General features: G+C 44.7%; 1 protein-coding gene across 1 annotated transcript; it reads left to right on the forward strand.

The window, feature by feature from the left end:
* Positions 1-5,985: 5,985 nt before the first annotated feature.
* On the forward strand, positions 5,986-6,702 carry LOC125555827. Its single transcript, XM_048718661.1, has one exon. It carries the CDS (start codon positions 6,055-6,057, stop codon positions 6,538-6,540), a length of 486 nt encoding a protein of 161 aa, XP_048574618.1. The 5' UTR covers positions 5,986-6,054; the 3' UTR covers positions 6,541-6,702.
* The last annotated feature ends 16,400 nt before the right edge of the window (positions 6,703-23,102 follow it).

Below are 23,102 nucleotides of genomic sequence, written 5' to 3' on the forward strand. Positions count from 1 at the left end.
CCAATGCCTTTGCCTCCTCCTCATCCGCCTCGATAACCTCCTCCCCCGGAGCACAAGGTTCTGAAGATTTCCGCCTCCACGTCGCCGTCAAGCGGCTAATCGGCCACCGATGTTTATCCCACCAAGCTTGGCGTCGACTGAGTGGAGGAGGGGTGGCCTTCCTGGGACAAGAGCGGCAACGACCTACCGTGTACTACTCTTCCTCACTGCCGGGTGCGCCCGCGTATGCGTGTGATACGTCTCCAACGTATCTATAATTTTTGATTGTTCCATGCTATTATATTATCTGTTTTGGATGTTAATGGGCTTTATTTTACACTTTTATATTATTTTTGGGACTAACCTATTAACCGGAGGCCCATCCCAAATTGCTATTTTTTGCCTATTTCAGTGTTTCGTAGAAAAGGAATATCAAACGGAGTCCAAACAGAATGAAACCTTCGGGAACATGATTTTTGGAACAAACGTGATCCAGAGGACTTGGAGTGGACGTCAAGCAATCAACGAGGCGGCCACGAGGCAAGGGGGCGCGCCTACCCCCATGGGCGCGCCCTCCCCCCTCGTGGGCCCCTCGTTGCTCCACCGACCTACTTATTCCTCCTATATATGTTCACATACCCCGCAAACATCCAGGAGCACCACGAAACCTTATTTCCACCGCCGCAACCTTCTGTACCCAAGAGATCCCATCTTGGGGCCTTTTCCGGAGCTCCGCCGGAGGGGGCATCGATCACGGAGGGCCTCTACATCAACTCCATGGCCCCTCCGATGATGTGTGAGTAGTTTACCTCAGACCTTCGGGTCCATATCTAGTAGCTAGATGTCTTCTTATCTCTCTTTGGGTCTCAATACAAAGTTCTCCTCGATTCTCTTGGAGATCTATTCGATGTAATCTTCTTTTCCGGTGTGTTTGTCGAGATCCGATGAATTGTGGGTTTATGATCCAGATTATATATGAACAATATTTGAATCTTCTCTGAATTCTTTTATGTATGATTGGTTTATCTTTGCAAGTCTTTTCGAATTATCAGTTTGGTTTGGCCTACTAGAGCTAGATAATTTTTCTCCAGTGCTTCACTTATATCTTTTTAGAGCACGGTGGTGGTTTTATTTTATAGAAATTATTGATCTCTCATGCTTCACTTATATTATTTTGAGAGTCTTTTAGAACAGCATGGTAATTTGCTTTAGCTATAAAATTAGTCCTAATATGATAGGCATCCAAGATGGGTATAATAAAAACTTCCATATAGAGTGCATTGAATACTATGATAAGTTTGATACCTGATGATTGTTTTGAGATATTAAGATGGTGATATTAGAGTCATGCTAGTTAAGTAATTCTGAAATTGAGAAATACTTGTGTTGAGGTTTGCAAGTCCCGTAGCATGCACGTATGGTAACCGTTGTGTGACAAATTTGAAGCAGGATGTGTTGTTTGGTTGCCTTCCTTATGAGTGGCAGTGGGGGACGAGCGATGGTCTTTTTCTACCAATCTATCCCCCTAGGAGCATGCGCATAGTGCTTGGTTTTGATGATTTGTAGATTTTTGCAATAAGTATGTGAGTTCTTTATGACTAATGTTGAGTCCATGGATTATACGCACTCTCACCCTTCCATCATTGCTAGCCTCTTCGGTACCGTGCATTGCCCTTTCTCAACTCGAGAGTTGGTGCAAACTATGCCGATGCATCCAAACCCCGTGATATGATACGCTCTTTCACACATAAACCTCCTTATATCTTCCTCAAAACAGCCACCATACCTACCTATTATGGCATTTCCATAGACAATCCGAGATATATTGCCATGCAACTTTCCACTGTTCCGTTTTTTATGATACGCTCCATCAATGTCATATTGCCTTGCATGATCATGTAGTTGACATCGTATTTATGGCAAAGCCACCACTCATAATTTTTATACATGTCACTCTTGAATCACTGCACATCCCGGTACACCGCCAGAGGCATTCATATAGAGTCATATTTGTTCTAGTATCGAGTTGTAATTTTTGAGTTGTAAATAAATATAAGTGTGATGATCATCATTATTAGAGCATTGTCCTGTGAGGAAATAAAAAAAGAGAGAAAGGCCAAATAAAAAAAGAGAAGGCCCAAAAAAAGAAAAAAAAGAGAGACGGGGCAATGTTACTATCATTTTTCCACACTTGTGCTTCAAAGAAGCACCATGATCTTCATGATAGAGAGTCTCTTATTTTGTCACTTTCATATACTAGTGAGAATTTTCATTATAGAACTTGGCTTGCATATTCCAACAATGGGCTTCCTCAAAATGCCCTAGGTCTTCGTGAGCAAGCAAGTTGGATGCACACCCACTTAGTTTCTTTTGTTGAGCTTTCGTACATTTATAGCTCTAGTGCATCTGTTGCATGGCAATCCCTACTCCTCACATTGACATCAATTGATGGGCATCTCCATAGCCCATTGATTAGCCGCGTCAATGTGAGACTTTCTCCTTTTTTGTCTTCTCCACACAACCTCCATCATCATATTCTATTCCACCCATAGTGCTATGTCCGTGGCTCGTGCTCTTGTATTGCGTGAAAGTTGAAAAAGTCTGAGAATACTAAAGTATGAAACAATTGCTTGGCTTGTCATCGGGGTTGTGCATGATGGAAGCATTTTGTGTGACGAAAATGAAGCATGGCCAAACTATATGATTTTGTAGGGATGAGCTTTCTTTGGCTATGTTATTTTGAGAAGACATAATTGCTTGGTTAGTATGCTTGAAGTATTATTGTTTTTATGTCAATATTAAACTTTTGTCTTGAATCTTTCGGATCTGAATATTCATGCCACAATAAAGAAAATTACATTGAGAATTATGTTAGGTAGCATTCCACATCAAAAATTCTGTTTTTATCATTTACCTACTCAAGGACGAGCATGAATTAAGCTTGGGGATGCTTGATACGTCTCCAACGTATCTATAATTTTTAATTGTTCCATGCTATTATATTATCTGTTTTGGATGTTTAATGGGCTTTAATATGCACTTTTATATTATTTTTGGAACTAACCTATTAACCAAAGGCCCAGTGCAAATTGCTGTTTTTTTGCCTATTTCAGTGTTTCGCAGAAAAGGAATATCAAATGGAATCCAAACGGAACGAAATCTTCGCGAGGATCTTTCTTGGAACAAACGCAACCCAGGAGACTTAGAGTACAAGTCTGGAAGTCCGCGATGCTTCCACGAGGCAGGGGCGCACCCAGGGGGTGTAGGCGCGCCCTCCACCCTCGTGGGCCTCACGGAGCTCCACCGACGTACTTCTTTCGCCTATATATACCCATGTACCCTAAAAACATCCAGGAGAGCCACGAAACCACTTTTCCACCGCTGTAACCTTCTGTCCCCGTGAGATCCCATCTTGAGGCCTTTTCCGGCGATATGTCGGAGGGGGATTTGATCACGGAGGGCTTCTACATCAACATCATAGCCTCTCCGATGATGTGTGAGTAGTTTACCACAGACCTTCGGGTCCATAGTTATTAGCTAGATGGCTTCTTCTCTCTCTTTGGTTCTCAATACAAAGTTCTCCTCGATGTTCTTGGAGATCTATTCGATGTAATACTCTTTTGCGGTGTGTTTGCCGAGATCATATGAATTGTGGGCTTATGAATTTGATTATCTATGAATATTATTTGGTTCTTATCTGAATTCTTATATGCATGATTTGATATCTTTGCAAGTCTCTTCGAATTATCGGTTTAGTTTGGCCTACTAGATTGATCTTTCTTGCAATTGGAGAAGTGCTTAGCTTTGGGTTCAATCTTGCGGTGTCCTTTCCCAGTGACAGTAGGGACAGCAAGGCACGTATTGTATTGTTGCAATTGTGGATAAAAAATGGGGTTTATATCATATTGCTTGAGTTTATCCCTCTACATCATGTCATCTTGCCTAATGCGTTACTCCGTTCTTATGAACTTAATACTCTAGATGCGTGCTGGATAGCGGTCGATGTGTGGAGTAATAGTAGTAGATGCAGAATCGTTTTGGTCTACTTGACACGGACGTGATGTCTATATTCATGATCATTGCCTTAGATATCATCATAACTATGCACTTTTCTATCAATTGCTCGGAAGTAATTTATTCACCCACTGTAATATATGCTATCATGAGATAAGCCACTAGTGAAACCTATGGCCCCCGGGTCTACTTTACATCATATAAGCTTCCGATCTATAGTTCTAGTTTACTATTTATTTTGCAATCTTTATTTTCCAATCTATACAACAAAAATACCAAAATATTTAATCTTTATCAGATCTCACTTTCGTAAGTGACTGTGAAGGGATTGACAACCCCTTTATCGCGTTGGTTGCGAGGTTCTTGATGTTTGTGCAGGTACTAGGCGACTTGCGTGTAGTCTCCTACTGGATTGAGATATTGGTTCTCAAAAACTGAGGGAAATACTTACACTACTTTGCTGCATCACCCTTTCCTCTTCAAGGCAAAACCAAGGCATGCTCAAGAGGTAGCAAGCCGCCGCATTGCGGTCAATTTGATGTCGCATCAGGGTGCCGCCGCACCTCCGCAGGCGAGGTCGCCTCTGCTTAGAGTGCCCGCCGTCGCGCCGCTGGGTCCCGCGGCACCCCAGCACCCTCCACTCGCAGAGCCGTCCAACACCGGTCGAGAGACAAGTGGAGAGGAAGCAGGTCCCGCCGCCACCCACGCCGGCCGGGCTTTGCCCGGCGGCGCCTCACGGTGGCGGCGGGGGAGGGGAGAAGGGAGGCGGCGGCTAGGGTTGCCCCCAGTCGCTCGCGGGAGCGACCCGGGAGGAAGGGAAGGGGGGTTGGTTCTCAATTTGGGGTTTTCGTTCAGAACCAGCCTTATTACACGGGATTTCTTTTATGAAGGCTATTGCTGACATGGAGCTGGTATACAGCCAGTAGTTGGGACTTCTATTAGCCATGCTCTTAGCTCGTTTTCCTATATAGTGTAGTTAATGCATTGATCTGATGTGCTAGTCTCTATTTTTTATTCTTTTCCTTCTCTCTGCAACTAGAGAACATGTTTGAGATGCAAATATGATCCCTAAACCAACTAAATGTAATATGATAAAGGTGATACAGCTCTCGGATATCCCTACACCCTTTATGAACAGTAAATTCGAAAAAAAATCTGAAACTTTGTGACATCAAATATGTTCAAACGTTTCAGGTGCTTGGAAATTTTAACAACGAAATATCATATAGAGAAAGGTGTACACATGAGAAACAGATATTTGTGCTTAAAGTGCTCAAAGTTTTGAGCACTAGTCTTTTTCTGGTGTAGAGCTCCTTGAATGTTTTTTCTGCATGAAAACTTGCAAGTACCTATAAAGTTTGAACATATTTGATGTCGCAAAGTTTCAGATTTTTTTTATTTATTTTCTGTATTTTTTTGAATTTACTGCTAATAAAGAGTGTAGGGACGAACCTTGGAGTTAAAAAACCACTATATGATTGATTACGTGTGGTGGTTGTCTCCAAAAACTTTCCACTATATATGATTGATTTATGTGTTAAGAGACAATGCATTGGATGTGCCTTTATAGTTTAGACATGCATTGATCCATGTTCTTAGTCAACCTAATTAGAGTACTTAATTTCCCGCAAAATAATAATAATTAGAGTGCTTAATTGGACTTTTGTATGAAGGGTGGGTGTATTGAAAGTTGTTTTCTGTGAAAAAGTTGGACTTTCAGTTTGGACAAGTGGTCAAAAGCTCGCGCAACCAGGCAGCTTAAGCTTTCATCCGTTTAAAATAATGTGCAAAGTCCCCAGCAAAAGGAAAATATAGAAAGTAGGCTGCCTACTAGATCACCAACCGTACCCCCTAGCAGCCTAGCTAGTACTCTTCCCAACCATCTGCAACAAGTTTGAACCAACTCAACCATCCTGCCTGACACCGCATGCAGCGCTCTCGTCATACTAAATCCTAACATGTTGGCGCGTGAACGACGCACGTGTGCAGCTATATAGCCCCTGCACCGCACCTGTCCGATCTCAAGTAGCCACAAGTGATCGGAGGCGCGTAGCTTGCGCAATGTCGTTAGCCATGGAAGTCGAGGCCATCGGCCAAGAAACCATCGCCGCAATCACGATGATCGAGGACGGCGACGATGACGAGGTGCTGACCAGCGACGACGGGGGCAGCTACAGTCACGGAGAGATGATGGTCACCGACGACGACGAGGAGCTGTTCGAGCTCGACATCACCTTCCTCCGCGGCGACAACGAGCACGGCCAAGACCGACACGATACGCACGGCGCTGGTGATGGCGCCCATGCCCTGATGGCCAACTGCCTGCTGCCAGTGAGCTCGGTCAGCATGGCGGTGCCGGTCACGGACAGCAACACCGTCTCATCCTACTATGCCTTCTCCACGTACAGCAGCTCGAGGAAGTCCGGCATCAGCGGCGGTGGCAAGAGGAGGCTTGGGCGAGCAGCTGCTGACGGCCGCAATTCCACTTGGGCGAGGTTTCGCCTCTCGAGCAGGGGATTCGCAACCATGGGGAATTTTCAGAGATAGCAGCTCCGTGTATGCGCGAAGGAAAGGTCAGATGTAAATGTGAAATAGCACAGACCATGTGAAGAAATAGAACCTCAGAGTATGCGCGAAGGAAAGGTCAGATGTAAATGTGAAATAGCACAGACCATGTGAAGAAATAGAACCTCGGATGTAAAAGTCAGATGTAACTGTTGTGTTCAGATTTCAGAAACGTGATTGTAAAACAAAGGGCACCATTGGTGTTGGGACAATCCCCGGACCAGCTCGCCGCTCATCTCCTCTCTCACTCGCTTAGACAAAGGTGAAAGGAGAAATATACTGGACACAAGTTTTTCCGGCGCACAAACACCTCACCGCACGAACGGCCTAATCTTTACTGGGCACAAACTGACCTTGGCACATACCGACGTGGTGGCACAAACCACCGCTGAGAACGCACGCGCACACACACGACTACATCACTAACCCCTTGTCGACGTCGCGGCCCTCAGCTCTGCTTAAATAGCCTGACCCACGCACCCAGGGCCAGCGGCCACACACCGCACTAACTCACGCACGACGCATACCGGCCGCTAACCAGCTAACTACATGTACGCCCACGCACACGCACGCACGTCTCTATGCAAGCAACGCACCGGCCAAGCAACACAGCTACTTGTTTCGGTTTGCGCTCAACTAGACTTAACCACACACAGCGTCGGCTAACTAACTAATCTAATCTAGCTAATAACCTTACTTGTCAAGATTACTACTAACAATTGGAACCAGGACCAGACACGGAAACTAGAAACTTGTGGGCAGCTCATGAAGGGAGGGCTTTTCTTGAAGAGGTGAAGATGAACCCTTAACTGGATGATGAAGTTCATGTGATCACATTCCTTCTGCAATGCTAGGGTTGGTGAATTTAGTTGTTTTGTAATAACCCTGAGATGTTTTCAATTATTACTTTCCGGAATTTAGAGCATCTATAGCCGGATCTCTTAAACATGTCTTATACGTCCGGACAGGCTGCCCGGTCACTCACCGGTCACATTTTTTCCACTCGGAGGGACGCCTCAAAAGGGCCTCAAACACCCGGGCTGACCTGCACCCCATATCCAGCCCAAATAGGCGGAGGATATAGGGGCGCCCGGGCACGCATGCCACGTCGGACCTGGCCCATGCTGGCCCACCCGACCCCACTTATATTCGTCCCCATCCTCTCGCCGGAGCAAACCCTAGCCACTTCATTCCACTCCCCTCCACTCCCCTCCGTCACCCGAGCTCACCTCCGGTGGTTTTCGTCCTTCTCCGCCATAGCAGGCAGTGGATCAGACTCTGACCAGTCTGGATCCGTCGATTGGGGTGTCATCCCGTGTGGGTTGGAGGAGGCAATGGCAGTTCGCATTGCACTATGCCGCTCCCGGGAGGACAGCGCCCGAACGACGGACGGGTCCGTCTGCCACAACGCCATAGCTCGGCTCATTGGGCGCTCGGGGTTCTCTGGTGCTGGATCCTCGCGGTCCCAGCCGGAACACATGTCCTTCCCTATCACCGGTCGGGTAGAGTATGAGTCCCACCGGGAACGGGTGGTCCGCCGTGGGAAGGAGAGGATAAGGGCCGCCGAGGCTCGTATCACGGCGAAAATGGCGGCGGCGAAGGAGGCTGATGCGACGGTGCGAGCGACCGCAGAGGAGGAAGCCATTCGTGCCCTCATCCGAGAGCTGAATCGGGCGGTCCGTGCCATGGCCGGACAGCCACCGAAGGAGGAGAAGGAGGGCAGCGACGACGAGGACACCTCTGGCGACGAGCAGATCTGGCTCGATCTGTACTGCGTCTTCGGCCGGTACTTCCGCGAGAAGGACGACAAGGGCATCGGGAAGGGCAAGGCAGCCATGGATGAACTCCACCATAGCTAAACTTGCCCAATTTTGGTAGTCCGATGGCATGTTTAGTGTAGCGTGATGAAGTAGCCGGACGATGTGTAACATCCAAATTTTCAATTTGGATGTTATACATAGGTCATCATATGCATCTCATATTTTACTTGCATTTTTGGTTGCGATGCTAGAAATCTTAAGCAACTCAAGGACCCAAGGAGAGACTGGAGATTTCATAAATTTTCATATTTGAATTTTTCTCAAATTTGAAAAGAGGATCATTTTAATTTTAATAATTTCCTCTCCAATTATTTCCAATATTTAATTTTAAAAAGAGAAGATAATATGACTTCTTAAAAAGGACAGGAATATTGGAGAAAAATATGAAAATCAAATTATATTTTATTTGCTATTTTATTTGAATTAGAAAAATATGTATTTTTGAAAATTGCATTTTTAGGCTAGAAAAATGTTCATTTTGTTCTAAATATTAGATTTAGACGGTGAAAATTATTTTTCGCATTTTTTATAATTTTTTTTATATTTTATTAGGATTTTCTTCAGGCGATATTTTATTTAAAAAAAACTTCGCCCGACTGGGCCGAAGACCCAGCCGGCTCACGCGCGCCACCGCCTTCCCTAGCCGTGGCCGAGGCGGACTCACCGGAGTCCGGCGCCGCCACACCGCCCGCGTCGCACCCTGCCCAAGTCGGAGCCCCCCGACCCCTTTATATGTCGCACCGCCCCGCCGCCACCTCTCCACCCCGCCGCCGCAGCCCGCCTCCACCACAACCGAGCCGCACCGCCGCCGCAGCTTGCGCCCGCGTCGCCCGCCGCCTGATAGAGGCGAGGGTGTCCCGATCTTTCGATAAGATGATAACTATCGATTTGGTGGAGACGACTTTAACGATCTGACTACAAACGTGCACGACGTTGCGCCTTAGCAATCGCTAAACCAACTCCGAGAGGTTATTGACCACGCCGGAGCACAATCAACCTGACCACGAAGGTCTATTCCTACACGCAATCTAAAAACGAGCAAGAATATGATAAAAGCAATCTGAATATTGTGAATATATATGAAGTATTGATAATGGTGGGGATCCGTAAGCGGTCTTGGTCTGATCGTTGGACACAAACGAAGTACACAAAGTTGCAATGGCTAACTTTTAACTAAACAAATTCCAAAGAAAAAGCTACTAGATGGATCTACTTATATAGGAGCAAGGGGTGGCGACCAAAGAGGTGGGAGGACGTCCCAAGGCAGCCTAAAACTAACCCTAGGTCGTACAAGGCCCATGGGCCCAAGTGGAGGTGATGCAACACCTTTGGACTTGTTGTTTGACTCTGACTCTGCAGCAGCGTCAGATTGTTTCGTTGATATCTCAACGCTCCGGCCGAATTTGAAGGTGAATCCAATTGGGTTGGAAAGAGCACGAAATATACTTTCCAACAAAAAAAGAATCACCCAATTCAGAGTCCGTATGAAAAAGTTGTTGGCGTTTTGAGTCAGGTATGTCTGTGCAGTCCGAATCTGAATCCAGAACGTGAGAGACTTGGACTCTATCTTCTCTTGGCCCAAAAGTGACGTGAGAGAACTTTTTGAACAGAACCTAAACTTCTCATTTTTCCTTATCTTCATATGGGGATTGTACAAATGTCCCATACACCTGCAATTAGACAAAACACAAAAGTGTATGAAGTATTTTTGTTCTGGATAACATAAATAGATTATTGAATAGTTTGTACTAGAAATCACCTAACAAATATGCATGTATGCAATATTTTTGGTCGTATCCGAGGTAGTTATGTCCTCATCACCGCCCCGCCTTGCCAAAGTCCTGCCGCCGCCCGCCGGATCTCGCTGTCGGTCAACCCTGGCTAAACGGTATAAACCGTTCGGTTTTTTAGGTTTACGATTTTTTCCGGTTTTCGATTTAGGCCGGTTAGATCGGTTTTTTTCGAGTTCGATAATTAGCGAACGTTCGTCCGAACGTTTCTGTTAGTGAACGTATTCGTTCATTTGTCCCTGATAACGAACGTTCGTTCTGTAGTTTTTCCTTTTTATTTTATTTTCGACCAGGGACCTATTCAAGATTATTTTCATCGTAGATTAGCCCCTGATTTTCAAACCTCCGCAACTTTTTGCTCGCTCGTCCAAATCCAGTGAAACCAACGCCAAATTCTTTATCTCGGACCCCTCTTTCCAATTAACCAACTCGAACATGGTTTTGACAATATAAAATTTGGTTGCAAGCAGATTTGATTTTGAACTTCTTTTGATCGTAGTTTGTGTTTCGTAGCTCCGATTCATTTGATTCTTTTTGCAAATCGAAGCTCTTCACTTGTACTTTTAGTTTGGATCTTTTCATTCGAGTTTTATCCTCGCATATATTCCTTGAGTGCTTATGAATGTTATTGTTTGTTTACGATAGAGTTTCCGGAGTGCGAAGCGTGCTACTACGAGTCACTAGGGTTTTCAGATCGTCAGCAAGGCAAGTAACACTTTGATCATATCCCTTATTACCTAGTTTTTATGCATTAGTCTCAACCATCAAATATTGCATGAGTAGGATCTGCTTAAACATGTGGGTATTGGGAAGTAGTTGTTGATGTAGTACCTATTGCCCTTTTGTACAAACCTTGGGAGTTACTACGTTACACTTATTATACTTTGCTATGCTATGCTCGTAGACGTGGTTTGGTTTGAGTGATTCATGAAAGTTGTGAGTATCATTATGAACTAAGGGTTTACTTAAGGTTGCTACTTTAACACACATCTGGGTGGATTGGTTTGTGGGCACCTGGGGAAATCCAGTGTTGTCCAAAGGAGAATCCCGGGATATCCGTGTGATTTTTCCTATTGTTCGCCAGCCAGGCTCAAAGGGATCATTATGTTATTCATGCTGGAAACTTCCTTTTGCAGCCACAAGCCATTATGGGCTCTGGCATATTTGAGTAAGTTGTGGGAATCCTTTCCATGATGGGCTAGCAGATGTAGGGGATTGTAGGTGTACCGGCCTATCTATCGGTTAAGGGGACCTCTTCGGAAAGACTGTGTCTCGATCATCCGTTTCACAAACACCATGCAGTGTGAGAAATACAATGGAGGAGATCGAGTCTTGTGGGGAAAAGTGCACAAACCTCTGCAGAGTGTATAAACTAATCATGGTTAGCCGTGTCCCCGGTTATGGACATCTTGAGTATCTGGTGCTTGAATTATTATGTTGATCTCATCACTTTACTTAATTAACTTGTTGGGTTAATGATTATTAATTTTGGGATTGAGATGGGGTTACCATTCTCAATGTTTTCAACAAACTTTGTAGTTAAATAAAATATATTCCTTTGTTGTAAGGAAAAACTTGCTTTCTGCAAAAATATAACCCTAGAGCCTCCACCAGCCAAATATGCATATTGTTATAGCTATTACATGTTAATTGCTCTACGGTGTTATTTTCCCAGCATATTTCATGTGTTGACCCGTTTCGGGCTGCAACGTATTATGTTGCTGACTTTTCAGACGAAGAGTAATGTGCGCTAGGTCGTTGTCGTGCACTCAGCTATGCCGTTGGAGTTGATGGACTGATTTACCTTCAAAGCCTTCCGTTGTTATCTTCATTAGATGGCCTTCAGCCATATTATTGTAATAAGTTCTCTTTTGAGACATTCGATGTAATAAGTGTATGATTTAACTTTGTTATAAATCCTTGAGTATTGTGTGTGTCAGCATTACCGATCCAGGGATGACACTTATGCACAGAGATTTGACCGTTTGAGGTCAGATCGCTACAAGATGGTATCAGAGCACACGCTGACTGTAGGACACAGTCACTAAGATAAGCCATAGGACCCTCTTCTCTACTCATTTCTGACTCTTCTCCACTTTCTACTCTATAGATGGCAGACCCAAGGAACAAGTTTTCTCAACCGGATGAAGATACACCTTTTGGATGACACTTGAAGGAGGCCACTAGGTACCTGAACATCGAAATACCGAGCTTCACCGGGACCTACACTGCCACTCTACCGGAAGAAGAGCGCTGGACAGTTCGAGTACATGTTCCAAGAACGACTTTCACGCCAGTTACGGAGCCCATAGAGTTTTCCTTTGATGCACCAACCAGGAGTCTAGGAAAGAGCATGGCAGCTCACATCGCCATGGGATGCATCAGCGAAGTATACCACAAGGATCTTAAGGACACCATCTACCAGATATGTGGACGCCGAGATGAGCAATGGGAGATGATCTGCACCAGGAGGGACAAGTCCATTGCAGCCTACATTCAAGAGTTAAACCAACACATTCGTCGTCAGGAGAACCAGATGTGCGCCAGCATGATAGACCTGAAGAAAGTGATGCCCAGGAACATGGAGCTAGAAGAAGAGCTCAAGTATACACTCGATGGATATGAAGAGGAAATTGCAGTACTACTGGAGAAGAATGAAGACCTGAAGAAGAAGCTAGGAATATTCATGGGAGACCCTGCGCCAGGAGGTGACGACCATCCCAAAGACCACATCATCATCGGCGACACCGACTCCGACCCCGACAGTGATGATGACTATGAAGACGAAGCTGGAGCAGATATCATGGAGTCTTCTTCCGATCAAAATTTCTAGTTGACCACCATATTATGAATAGTATTCCTCCATGTATATAGAATAGTTCGATTATTCTGTAACGGTAGCTAGCTCGATTGTATTCCCTTGTTTGAATTGAGTGGTGTGATTATGATTGTGTGTTTGTCTCATGTGCATATGGGTAGTGATTTTATCCTTAGACCTCACTCTATTCTAATCTCTCCCCTCTAAACCTATCAGATGCCTCCGAGGCGTGACCCCAGATTTGTCTTCCCACCGGAGCTTACTCAGTTGATCCAACAGTAGAATGCCTTGATGCAACTACTAGTCCAGAACCAAGGCAACAACAACAACAATAACAACCCACCGCCACCACCTCCAGTTGACAACTTAGCCCATTTTCTGAGGTTGAATCCGCCGGTGTTTTCTAGTAGCACCGAGTTGATTGTTGCTGATGACTGGCTCCGCGGGATTGGAAGGGAGCTGACCACCGTAGGTTGCATAGATGCCGAGAAGGTGCGTTTTGTCGCACACCAACTGGATGGACCCGCAGCCTCATGGTGGGAGAATTACACAACCACTTTTCCCATAGCCAATGTCACATGGGATCAATTTCAGCAAGCTTTCCGCATAGCCCATGTCTCTATAGGAGCAATGAATATGAAGAAGCATGAGTTTCGCAACTTACGCCAGGGAAATCGTACTGTGGGGCAGTACGTGGATGTGTTTAGCAAGTTAGCTCACTATGCCCCAGATGATGTGGCCACAGATGTCGCGAAGTAGGAGAAGTTTATGGAAGGGCTGAATGATGAGATCAGTATGTAGTTGATGGTGGCAACATTTACTAACCACCAGGAGTTGGTAGACAGGGCCCTTATGATTAAAAGCAAACAGCAGCAGATAGAGAGCCGCAAACGGAAGTATGGACAAGGAAAGTACAATTTTGGAGCTCAGCAGAAGCCTCGCTTTACCCCTAACTCTGGAGGTTACACACATAACCATGGAGGCCATACTCACAATGGAGGAAGCTCGCATAACCACAGTCGGCCTAAGAATGGAAACGGGAATGGGGGAAGCAGCAGCCAGAACCATTCCACTCCAGCAACGCCCGCCAAGAAGGACCTAAGCCATGTTACCTGTTACAAGTGCAGGAAGACTGGACATTACGCCAATGATTGCTCAGAGTTGAAGAATGGCAACGGAAATGGAAACTCTGGGAAGAAGCCCAACCCTTTCACCATAGGACAAGTGAATCACGTTAATGTGGAGGAGGTTGAAGAACAGCCAGATGCAGTTATAGGTTAGTTTTTGATTATGTCATTTACTGCAATAGTTCTTTTAGAGATTGGTGCATCGCATTCATACATATCAAGGGGATTTGTGGATAAATATAAGTTTCCCACCAAAGTTCTTAAGACACCTATGTTAGTAAGCACACCTGGAGCGGAGTATATGGCAAGCTGTGGATGTTTTCAGATGCCATTGACCATAGGTAGTCATGTTTTCTCCTTAGACCTAATAATTTTGGAGTCACAAGGATTGGATTGATATTAGGCATGGATTGGCTATCCATGTATGGAGGAAATATCGATTGTGCTAGTAAGTCAATTCTACTCACCGCCCCGGAGGGAAAAAGGATCAAGTATGTGTCTAGGGATGCGCTAAGGAGGCCCAAGTAAATTCCCTCTCGGGAGTTGTTCAAGAAGAAGTGCCTGTTGTGAAGGATTACTCGGATGTATTTCTAGTGGAACTACCAGGCATGCCGCCAGATCGAGACATAGAGTTTTTGATTGAGCTGTTGCCAAGCACCGAAACAATATCGAAGAGACCGTATCAGATGCTCGCGAATGATATGGAGGAAATTAAGAAATAGATGAAGGAGTTATTGGAGAAAGGTTACATCCGACCAAGTTCATCACCGTGGGGAGCCCCAGTGCTCTTAGTTGAGAAGAATGATGGATCTTTGAGAATGGTTGTTGATTATCGGGCGTTGAATGAAGTAACGATCAAGAATAAGTACCCACTACCGATGATCAATGATCTGTTTGACCAGTTGCAAGGAGCTAAAGTATTCTCCAAGATCGATCTTCGATCAGGTTACCACCAGTTGAAGATTTGGGAACATGATATACCTAAGACAACTTTTACCACAAGGTACGGGCTATATGAGTACACGGTCATGTCTTTTGGATTGACTAATGCCCTGCCTATTTTATGAGTATGATGAACAAGGTGTTCATGGAGTTTTTGCATAAGTTTGTTGTGGTGTTCATTGATGATATTTTGGTGTACTCGAAGAATGAAGAGGAACACAAGGAGCATTTGCACTTAGTTCTCGAGAAGCTCAGGGAACATCAGCTATACGCCAAGTTCAGCAAATGTGATTTTTGGTTAAAGGAAGTTGGATTTCTTGGACATGTTATATCAGGAGAAGGTATAGCAGTAGATGCTACCAAGGTTCAGTCTATCACTGAGTGGTTCGCACCCACCTCAGATGGAGAGATCCGCAGTTTTCTGGGACTCGCATGATCTTACAGGAGGTTCATTGAGAATTTTTCCAAGATTGCGAAACCCATGACGGAGTTGTTGAAGAAGGACACCAAGTTCAAATGGTCCGAGGATTGTGAGGCCAGTTTTCTGGAGTTCAAGAAATGTTTGGTTACAGCCCTAGTACTGATTCTTCCGGATATACGCAAAGATTTCCAAGTGTATTGCGATGCTTCTCGCCTGGGACCTGGAGGTGTAGTGATGCAGGACGGAAGAGTTGTTTCATATGCCTCACGGCAGCTTCGACCTTATGAGTTGAATTATGCCACGCATGATTTGGAGTTAGCAGCCGTAGTGCATGCGCTCAAGACCTAAGGACATTTTCTGATTGGAAACCATTGTGATGTGTGCACGGATCACAAGAGTTTGAAGTACATTTTCACGCAGAAGCAGCTGAACCTCAGGCAGAGGAGATGGTTGGAGCTCATAAAGGATTATGATATGAAGCTACACTATCACCCAGGAAAGGCCAATGTCGTAGCAGACGCTTTGAGCTGCAAGAGTTATGTAAATACCCTCGTAAGAGGAGGATTACCGTAGGAGTTAGTAGACGGTCTCAAGGAACTTCCTTTGGAGATAGTTCTAAGAGGTTTTGTTGCAGCAATGGAGGTACAATCTATATTATTGGGAAAATTCGAGAAGCTCAGAAGGATGATAAGGAAATTGCGGAGATAAAGGAGAAGATGAGCAAAGGAAAAGCCAAGAGTTTTCGTGAGGATGGGCACGAGACCTTATGGTTTGAGGATCATATATATGTGCCCAATAATGCGGAGATCAGGAAGATAATACTTCAGGAAGCTCATGACTCGCCATACTCGATTCACCCCGGAAACACCAAGATGTATTTGGATTTGAAGGAACGTTTCTGGTGGACATGTATGAAGAAGGATATCGCCGAGTATGTAGCAGTATGTGATGTATGTCAGAGAGTGAAGGCAAAACATCAGAAACCAACACGATTATTACAACCTATGCCGATACCAGAATGGAAGTGGGACAAACTTGGCATGGACTTTATCACCGGATTACCTAGGACCCGATCGAGATATGATTCAATCTGGGTAGTAGTTAATCGCTTGACCAAGGTAGCTCACTTTATCCCAGTGAAAACTACTTATACGAGCGCGAAGTTGGCCAAGATATATATGACCAGAATCGTATGTCTGGATGGAGTCCCGAGGACCATCGTATCGGATAGAGGGACACCGTTTACTTCGAAGTTTTGGAATCAGCTGCACCAGAATTTTGGTACTAGGCTAGAGTTTAATACAACTTTCACCCACAGACAGATGGACAGACTGAGAGAGTCAATCAGATTCTGGAGGACATGTTTAGAGCTTATGCGCTAGATTATGGATCTAGTTGGGATGACAATTTGCCTTATGCAGAGTTCTCATACAACAACAGTTATCAGGCTAGTTTGAAGATGGCACCCTTCGAAGCTCTGTATGGAAGAAGGTGCGGAACACCGTTAATGTGGGATAAAGTCGGAGACCGTCAGTTGTTTGGACCAGATTTAATCAAGGAGTCTGAAGAGAAGGTTAAGTTGATTCGAGATAGACTGAAGGTAGCTCAGTCCAGGCAGAAGAGTTATGCCGACACCAAATGCAAGGAGGTAGTCTATGAAATTGGAGATAGAGCATATCTTCGAGTTTCACCTCTGGGGAGTTTAGACGCTTTGGAGTTAAGGGTAAGTTAGCCTCGAGATTTGTAGGACCATACCGAGTTCTGGAACGTATGGGAGAAGTTTCCTACAAGTTGGAGTTACCCGAAGGATTGTTAGGAGTTCATGATGTGTTTCACGTTTCCTAGTTGAAGAAGTGCCATCCTGAGATGGTCGATATTCCTCTGAGAGATACAGTGCCCCTAGAAGAAATTCAGTTGGATAGTGACCTAACCTACGAGGAGAAGCCCGTCAAGATTCTTGAGTTTGCTAGCCGAGTTACACGCAGTAAGGTTATCAAGTTTTGCAAAGTTCAGTGGAGCCACCATAGCAAGGATGAAGCCACCTAGGTGCGAGAGGAAGACCTACGGAAAGACCACCCACACCTATTTTCTAGCCAACCCGAATCTCGAGGGTGATATTCATCTTAAAGGGGGTAGGTTTGTAACATCCCAAATTTTCAATTTGGATGTTATACATAGGTCATCATATGCATCTCATATTTTACTTGCATTATTGGTTGTGATCCTAGAAATCTTAAGCAACTCAAGGACCCAAGGATAGAGTTGGGGATTTCATACATTTTCATATTTGAATTTTTCTCAAATTTGAAAAGAGGATCATTTTGATTTTAATAATTTCCTCTCCAATTATTTCCAATATTTAAATTAAAAGAGAGAAGATAATATGACTTCTTCAAAAAGGAGAGGAATATTGGAGGAAAAATATTAAAATCAAATTATATTTTATTTGTATTTTATTTGCTATTTTATTTGAATTAGAAAAATATGCAGTTTTGAAAATTGCATTTTTAGGCCAGAAAAATGTTCACTTTCTTCTAAATGTTAGATTTAGACGATGAAAATTGTTTTTGGAATTTTTTAGATTTTTTTAAATATTTTATTATGATTTTCTTCGGTCAAGATTTTATTTAAAAAAAACTTTGGCCGACTGGGCCGAGGGCCTAGCTGGCTCACACGCGCTGCCGCCTTCCCGAGCCGTGGCCGAGGCGGACTCACCGGAGTCCGGGGCCGCCACGCCTCTCGCGTCGCCCCCTGCCCAAGTCAGAGCCCCGACCCCTTTATATGCCGCCCCGCCCCACCGACGTAGCCCGCCTCCACCGCAGCCGAGCCGCACCGCCGCCGCTGCCGCTTGCGCCGTAGCTCGCGCCCGCGTCGCCGCCGCACGCCGCTCCGCCTCGCCGGAGTCCCGCCGCCGCCCGCCGGATCTCGACGTCGGTCAACCCCGGCTAAACGGTATAAACCCTTCGGTTTTCTTAGGTTTACGTTTTTTTTGGTTTTCGATTTAGATCGGTTAGATCGGTTTTTTTAGTTCGCTAATTAGCGAATGTTCGTCTGAACCTTTCTATTAGCGAATGTATTTGTTCGTTTGTCCCTGATAACAAACGTTCGTTCCGTAGTTTTTTCTTTTTATTTTATTTTCGGCCAGGGACCTATTCGCGATTATTTTTATCACAGATTAGCCCCTTATTTTCAAACCTCCGCAACTTTTTGCTCGCTCGTCCATATCCAGTGAAACCAACGCCAAATCCTTCGTCTCAAACCCCTCTTTCTAGTTAACCAACTTGAACATGGTTTTGACAATTTAAAATTTGGTTGCAAGCAAATTTGATTTTGAACTTCTTTTTATCGTAGTTTGTGTTTCATAGATCCGATTCAATTGATTCTTTTTGCAAATCGAAGCTCTTCACTTGTACTTTCAGTTTGGATCTTTTCATTCGAGTTTTACCCTTGCATCTATTGCCTGAGTGCTTATGTATGTTATTGTTCGTTTATGATAGAGTTTCCGGAGTGCGAAGCATGCTACTACGAGTCACTAGGGTTTTCAGATCGTCAGCAAGGCAAGTAACACTTTGATCATATCCCTTATTACCCAGTTTTTATGCATTAGTCTCAACTCTCAAATATTGCATGAGTAGGATCTGCTTAAACATGTGGGTATTGGGAAGTAGTTGTTGATGTAGTACCTATTTCCCTTTTATACAAACCTTGGAGGTTACTATGTTACACTTATTATACTTTGCCATGCCATGCTCGTAGACGTGGTTTGGTTTGAGTGATTCATGACAGTTGTGAGTATCATTATGAACTAAGGGTTTACTTAAGGTGGCTACTTTAACACACATCTGGGTGGATTGGTTTGTGCGCACCTAGGGAAATCCAGTGCTGTCCAAAGGAGAATCCCGGGGTCTCCATGTGATTTTTCCGATGGTTCGCCACCCAGGCTCAAAGGGATCATTATGTTATTCATGATGGAAACTTCCGTGTGCAGCCACAAGCCATTATGGGCTCTGGCATAGTTGAGTAAGTTGTGGGAATCCTTTCCATGATGGCTAGCAGATCTAGGGGATTGTAGGTGTACCGGCCTATCTATCGGTTAAGGGGACCTCTTTGGAAAGACTGTGTCTCGGTCATCCATTTCTCAAACACCATGCGGTGTGAGAAATACAACGGAGGAGATCGAGTCTTGTGGGGAAAAGTGTGCAAACCTCTGCAGAGTGTATAAACTAATCATGGTTAGCCTTGTCCCGCGTTATGGACATCTTGAGTATCTGGTGCTTGAATTATTATGTTTATCTCATCACTTTACTTAATTAACTTGTTGGGTTAATGATTATTAATTTTGGGACTGAGATGGGGTTACCATTCTCAATATTTTGAACAAACTTTGTAGTTAAATAAAATATATTCCTTTGTTAGGGAAAAGCTAGCTTTCTGCAAAAATATAACCCTAGAGCCTCCACCAGCCAAATATGCGTATAGTATAGCTGTTACATGTTAATTGCTCTAGGATATTATTTTGCCAGCATATTCCATGTGCTGGCATGTTTCGGGCTGCAACGTATTATGTTGCAGACTTTCCAAATGAAGAGTAAGGTGCGCTAGGTCATTGCCGTGCACTCAGCTATGCCGTTGGAGTTGATGGACTCATTTACCTTTGAAGCCTTCCGCTGTTATCTTCATTAGATGGCCTTCAGTCATATTATTGTAATAAGGTATCTTTTGAGACATTCAATGTAGTAAGTGTGTGATTTAACTCTATTATATATCCTCGAGTACTGTGTGTGTCAGCATTACCGATCCAGGGATGACACTTATGCATAGAGATTTGGCCGTTTGAGGTCGGATCGCTACACGATGCATGTGTGTCGACGTAGTTGCATGAGTTTGTATGGATTTGATATATGATAATTGAGGTGTCCGGATGTGTATTACATTTTTTGAGGAGTGTCTGGTTAGGGCTGGCGGACGCTTCCACGAGCGTTTGAGGGGCCGGATTTGCCAGGCCCGGCCGGTATTAGACGCTCTTACTATTTTACTCTGGTGAAAGTTTTGAACATGGGACAAATCCAGTCTAGGTGAACCTTGTGGATCGTGCGATAGTTGTAACATGGGTTTCGTTTTATAAATGAATAGATGGAGACATACACCCTATCCTGACTGGATCATCTTCAAACCTAACTGGATTCACCGATTTCCACGCTCTTGTGAGTAGCAGTCGGTGAGTTGACCACAACCTTGCATGGAAGCCGTTCGCGGCCTTCATTCATTACTCAAGGAGGCCTCTCGGTCTTAACCAAGTTTACAAGAAAGTACGGTCCTTCTGCGAACCAGACTGATGTACGTGTAGCCATTGCTTGGTTATCCTGGACTACTAGAAATAAAGAGATCGGCTTTGTAAGAGGGAAACCTCACCCTCATGTATCTTTTGGCCATGGTTTTTTTGTTATTGTTTTATTTATAAAGCGAAGAAAAAGCTATTTTGAGAATCTCTTCACCATCCTAGTGCCATCATCTACAAATTGCTTTCTTTTTTACAGCTCTGGAGACTGTTGCGAAGAAAATGGGAGTTACAGTCACTTGACCGGGTCCTCACCGGCATGCATGCAAGGATGCCAACATTACGGAGGGCACCACGTCATGACAAGATAGCCTAAGGAGCTATAGAGATTGTATGGTGGCTTCCACTGCTGAGTAAATTGTCAATTTTTTGATTAACTTAATCCATACATAAATCACTACTATGGCATTGACTAAATTAACAATATAATGACATTGAATCATGCAAGCACATGCTATGATAATGGCAGATACATCTACGTATAATGCTAGCATAGCTATAAGAGAAAACAGTAGGAGCGGGATAAACGAGTAATACCCTTCAGTAGGCCATGCAGAGGCCGCGGCGGTGGTGGCAGCAGTGGCATCCTCGGCGGCCTTCTTGTCGGCTTCAAGTTTCTCGGCGGCGAGACTGTCAGCGTTGGACTGCGACATGGTGATGATGAAGATGACACAGACGTAGAGGAAGCAGACGGATGGAGGCGAGTAGTCGCGTAGTCGCTTGCCAAAAATCTATTCGCCCCTCTCCCGTACCAGATCCGGAGAGGCGGGGTTTCGAAGACCTGCTCTCCCGTCGACCATGTACGCGGCGGACGGGATGGAGTCATCGGAGGCAACAACAACAAAGGAACGACGGTGGGCGTGCCCGTGGAGCAGATGTGATCTGATTGTGGTGGCTAGGGTTAGGTCGACCCATGTCCGTGACATTCCATGATCCGACGTCTCAAATTGTGGCCCAGCTGTCAGAAACTCTTCGTTAGTGACTAGCAAAAATAAGCATGTAGGTGTGAGCTCGGCTCGGCTCATTCCCATGGCGCGGCGCGACGTGGCGCGTCGTGACAAGGCGTGGCGTGGCGAGGCGGGCGGCGGAGAAGGAGTGCACGAGGGCCTCTTCTATTCTCAAGATCCGATAGCATGTGGAAGACAATCCCTTATAAAGAGCTCCAACTCCTTCTCCACTAGTGCCAATAAACCCACATGGGCCTTAGAGATTTTCAGAAATTGCTAGATGGGCCTAAATCCCACCCCATATTTCAGCAATCCCCCACCAGATCTCGAGGGCCCATTGTGTCCTCTGTTTCGATTGTTGTTTCGATATACCAGTGTTTCAGTGAAGACCTGTTAAGGTTGAACTTCACCTAGAGCAAGTAGCTACACTCCCTCACAACTGAACAACAGACTAAGCCTTGAATTGTCAGTTTGGCGTAAAGAAGCTTCACCACATGTGTTACTAGTACTAGGCTGCCGAAGGCTGACCCCTCGGGTGGAGCATATAAGTCACACTCCTGACCTATTCATGAGCTTACTAGAGATCACCCCAATCTCATAGATTGTGACCAGCAGTCGGGCTCACATAGGTGTGTTCCTCCAAAGATTGCTCTATAGGATAGCATCTTGCTTGCATAAGCTTTGAAACACATTAAGACAGTAGTCATCCTACAATACAGTATTGAGAGTATTGCATCTCCAACGGAGTGGGTTAGTATAGTTACTCTTCTCAGTTCACCACTGGCTTGTTTTCCCAGGTCCTACTTCACGGGATCTCCGATCACATACGTTGGGCTACCACCATGGCAACTTATGTGGGTCTCATACCCATCTCCCTCGATGCATTATCTATCACAACACTTGATAGCCCTTTTGTAAAGGGGTCTGCCAGATTCTTAGCTGCATGGACATGCTCCAACCCTATCACTCCGAAATTTCTTAATTTTCTGACAGCTTTTAATCTCATTCTTATGTGTTTATTGGACTTCATGTTGTCCTTTGAACTCTTCACCTTGGTGATGATAGTCTGATTGTCACAGTTCATAAGGATAGCCGGAACTGGTTTATCAACCAATGGCAAGTCCATCAAAAGATCTCGAAGCCATCCTACTTCGACACCAAATGTGTTGAATGCGGTTAATTCTGCTTCCATTGTCAATCTCGTTAAGATCGTTTGCTTTCAAGACTTCTAGGAAACAGTGCCACCTCCAATAGTAAACATATACCCAGTTGTGGCCTTCATCTCATTACCATTAGAGATCCAATTCGCATCACTATACCCTTCAAGTACCGACGGGTATC

This window comes from Triticum urartu, chromosome 5 (assembly GCF_003073215.2).
Source record: "Triticum urartu cultivar G1812 chromosome 5, Tu2.1, whole genome shotgun sequence".
NCBI lineage: Eukaryota > Viridiplantae > Streptophyta > Magnoliopsida > Poales > Poaceae > Triticum > Triticum urartu.

What these genes read in the sequence shown, in the direction of transcription:
- LOC125555827 (XM_048718661.1), top strand. Translation starts at nt 6,055, where the DNA reads ATGTCGTTAGCCATGGAAGTCGAGGCCATCGGCCAAGAAACCATCGCC.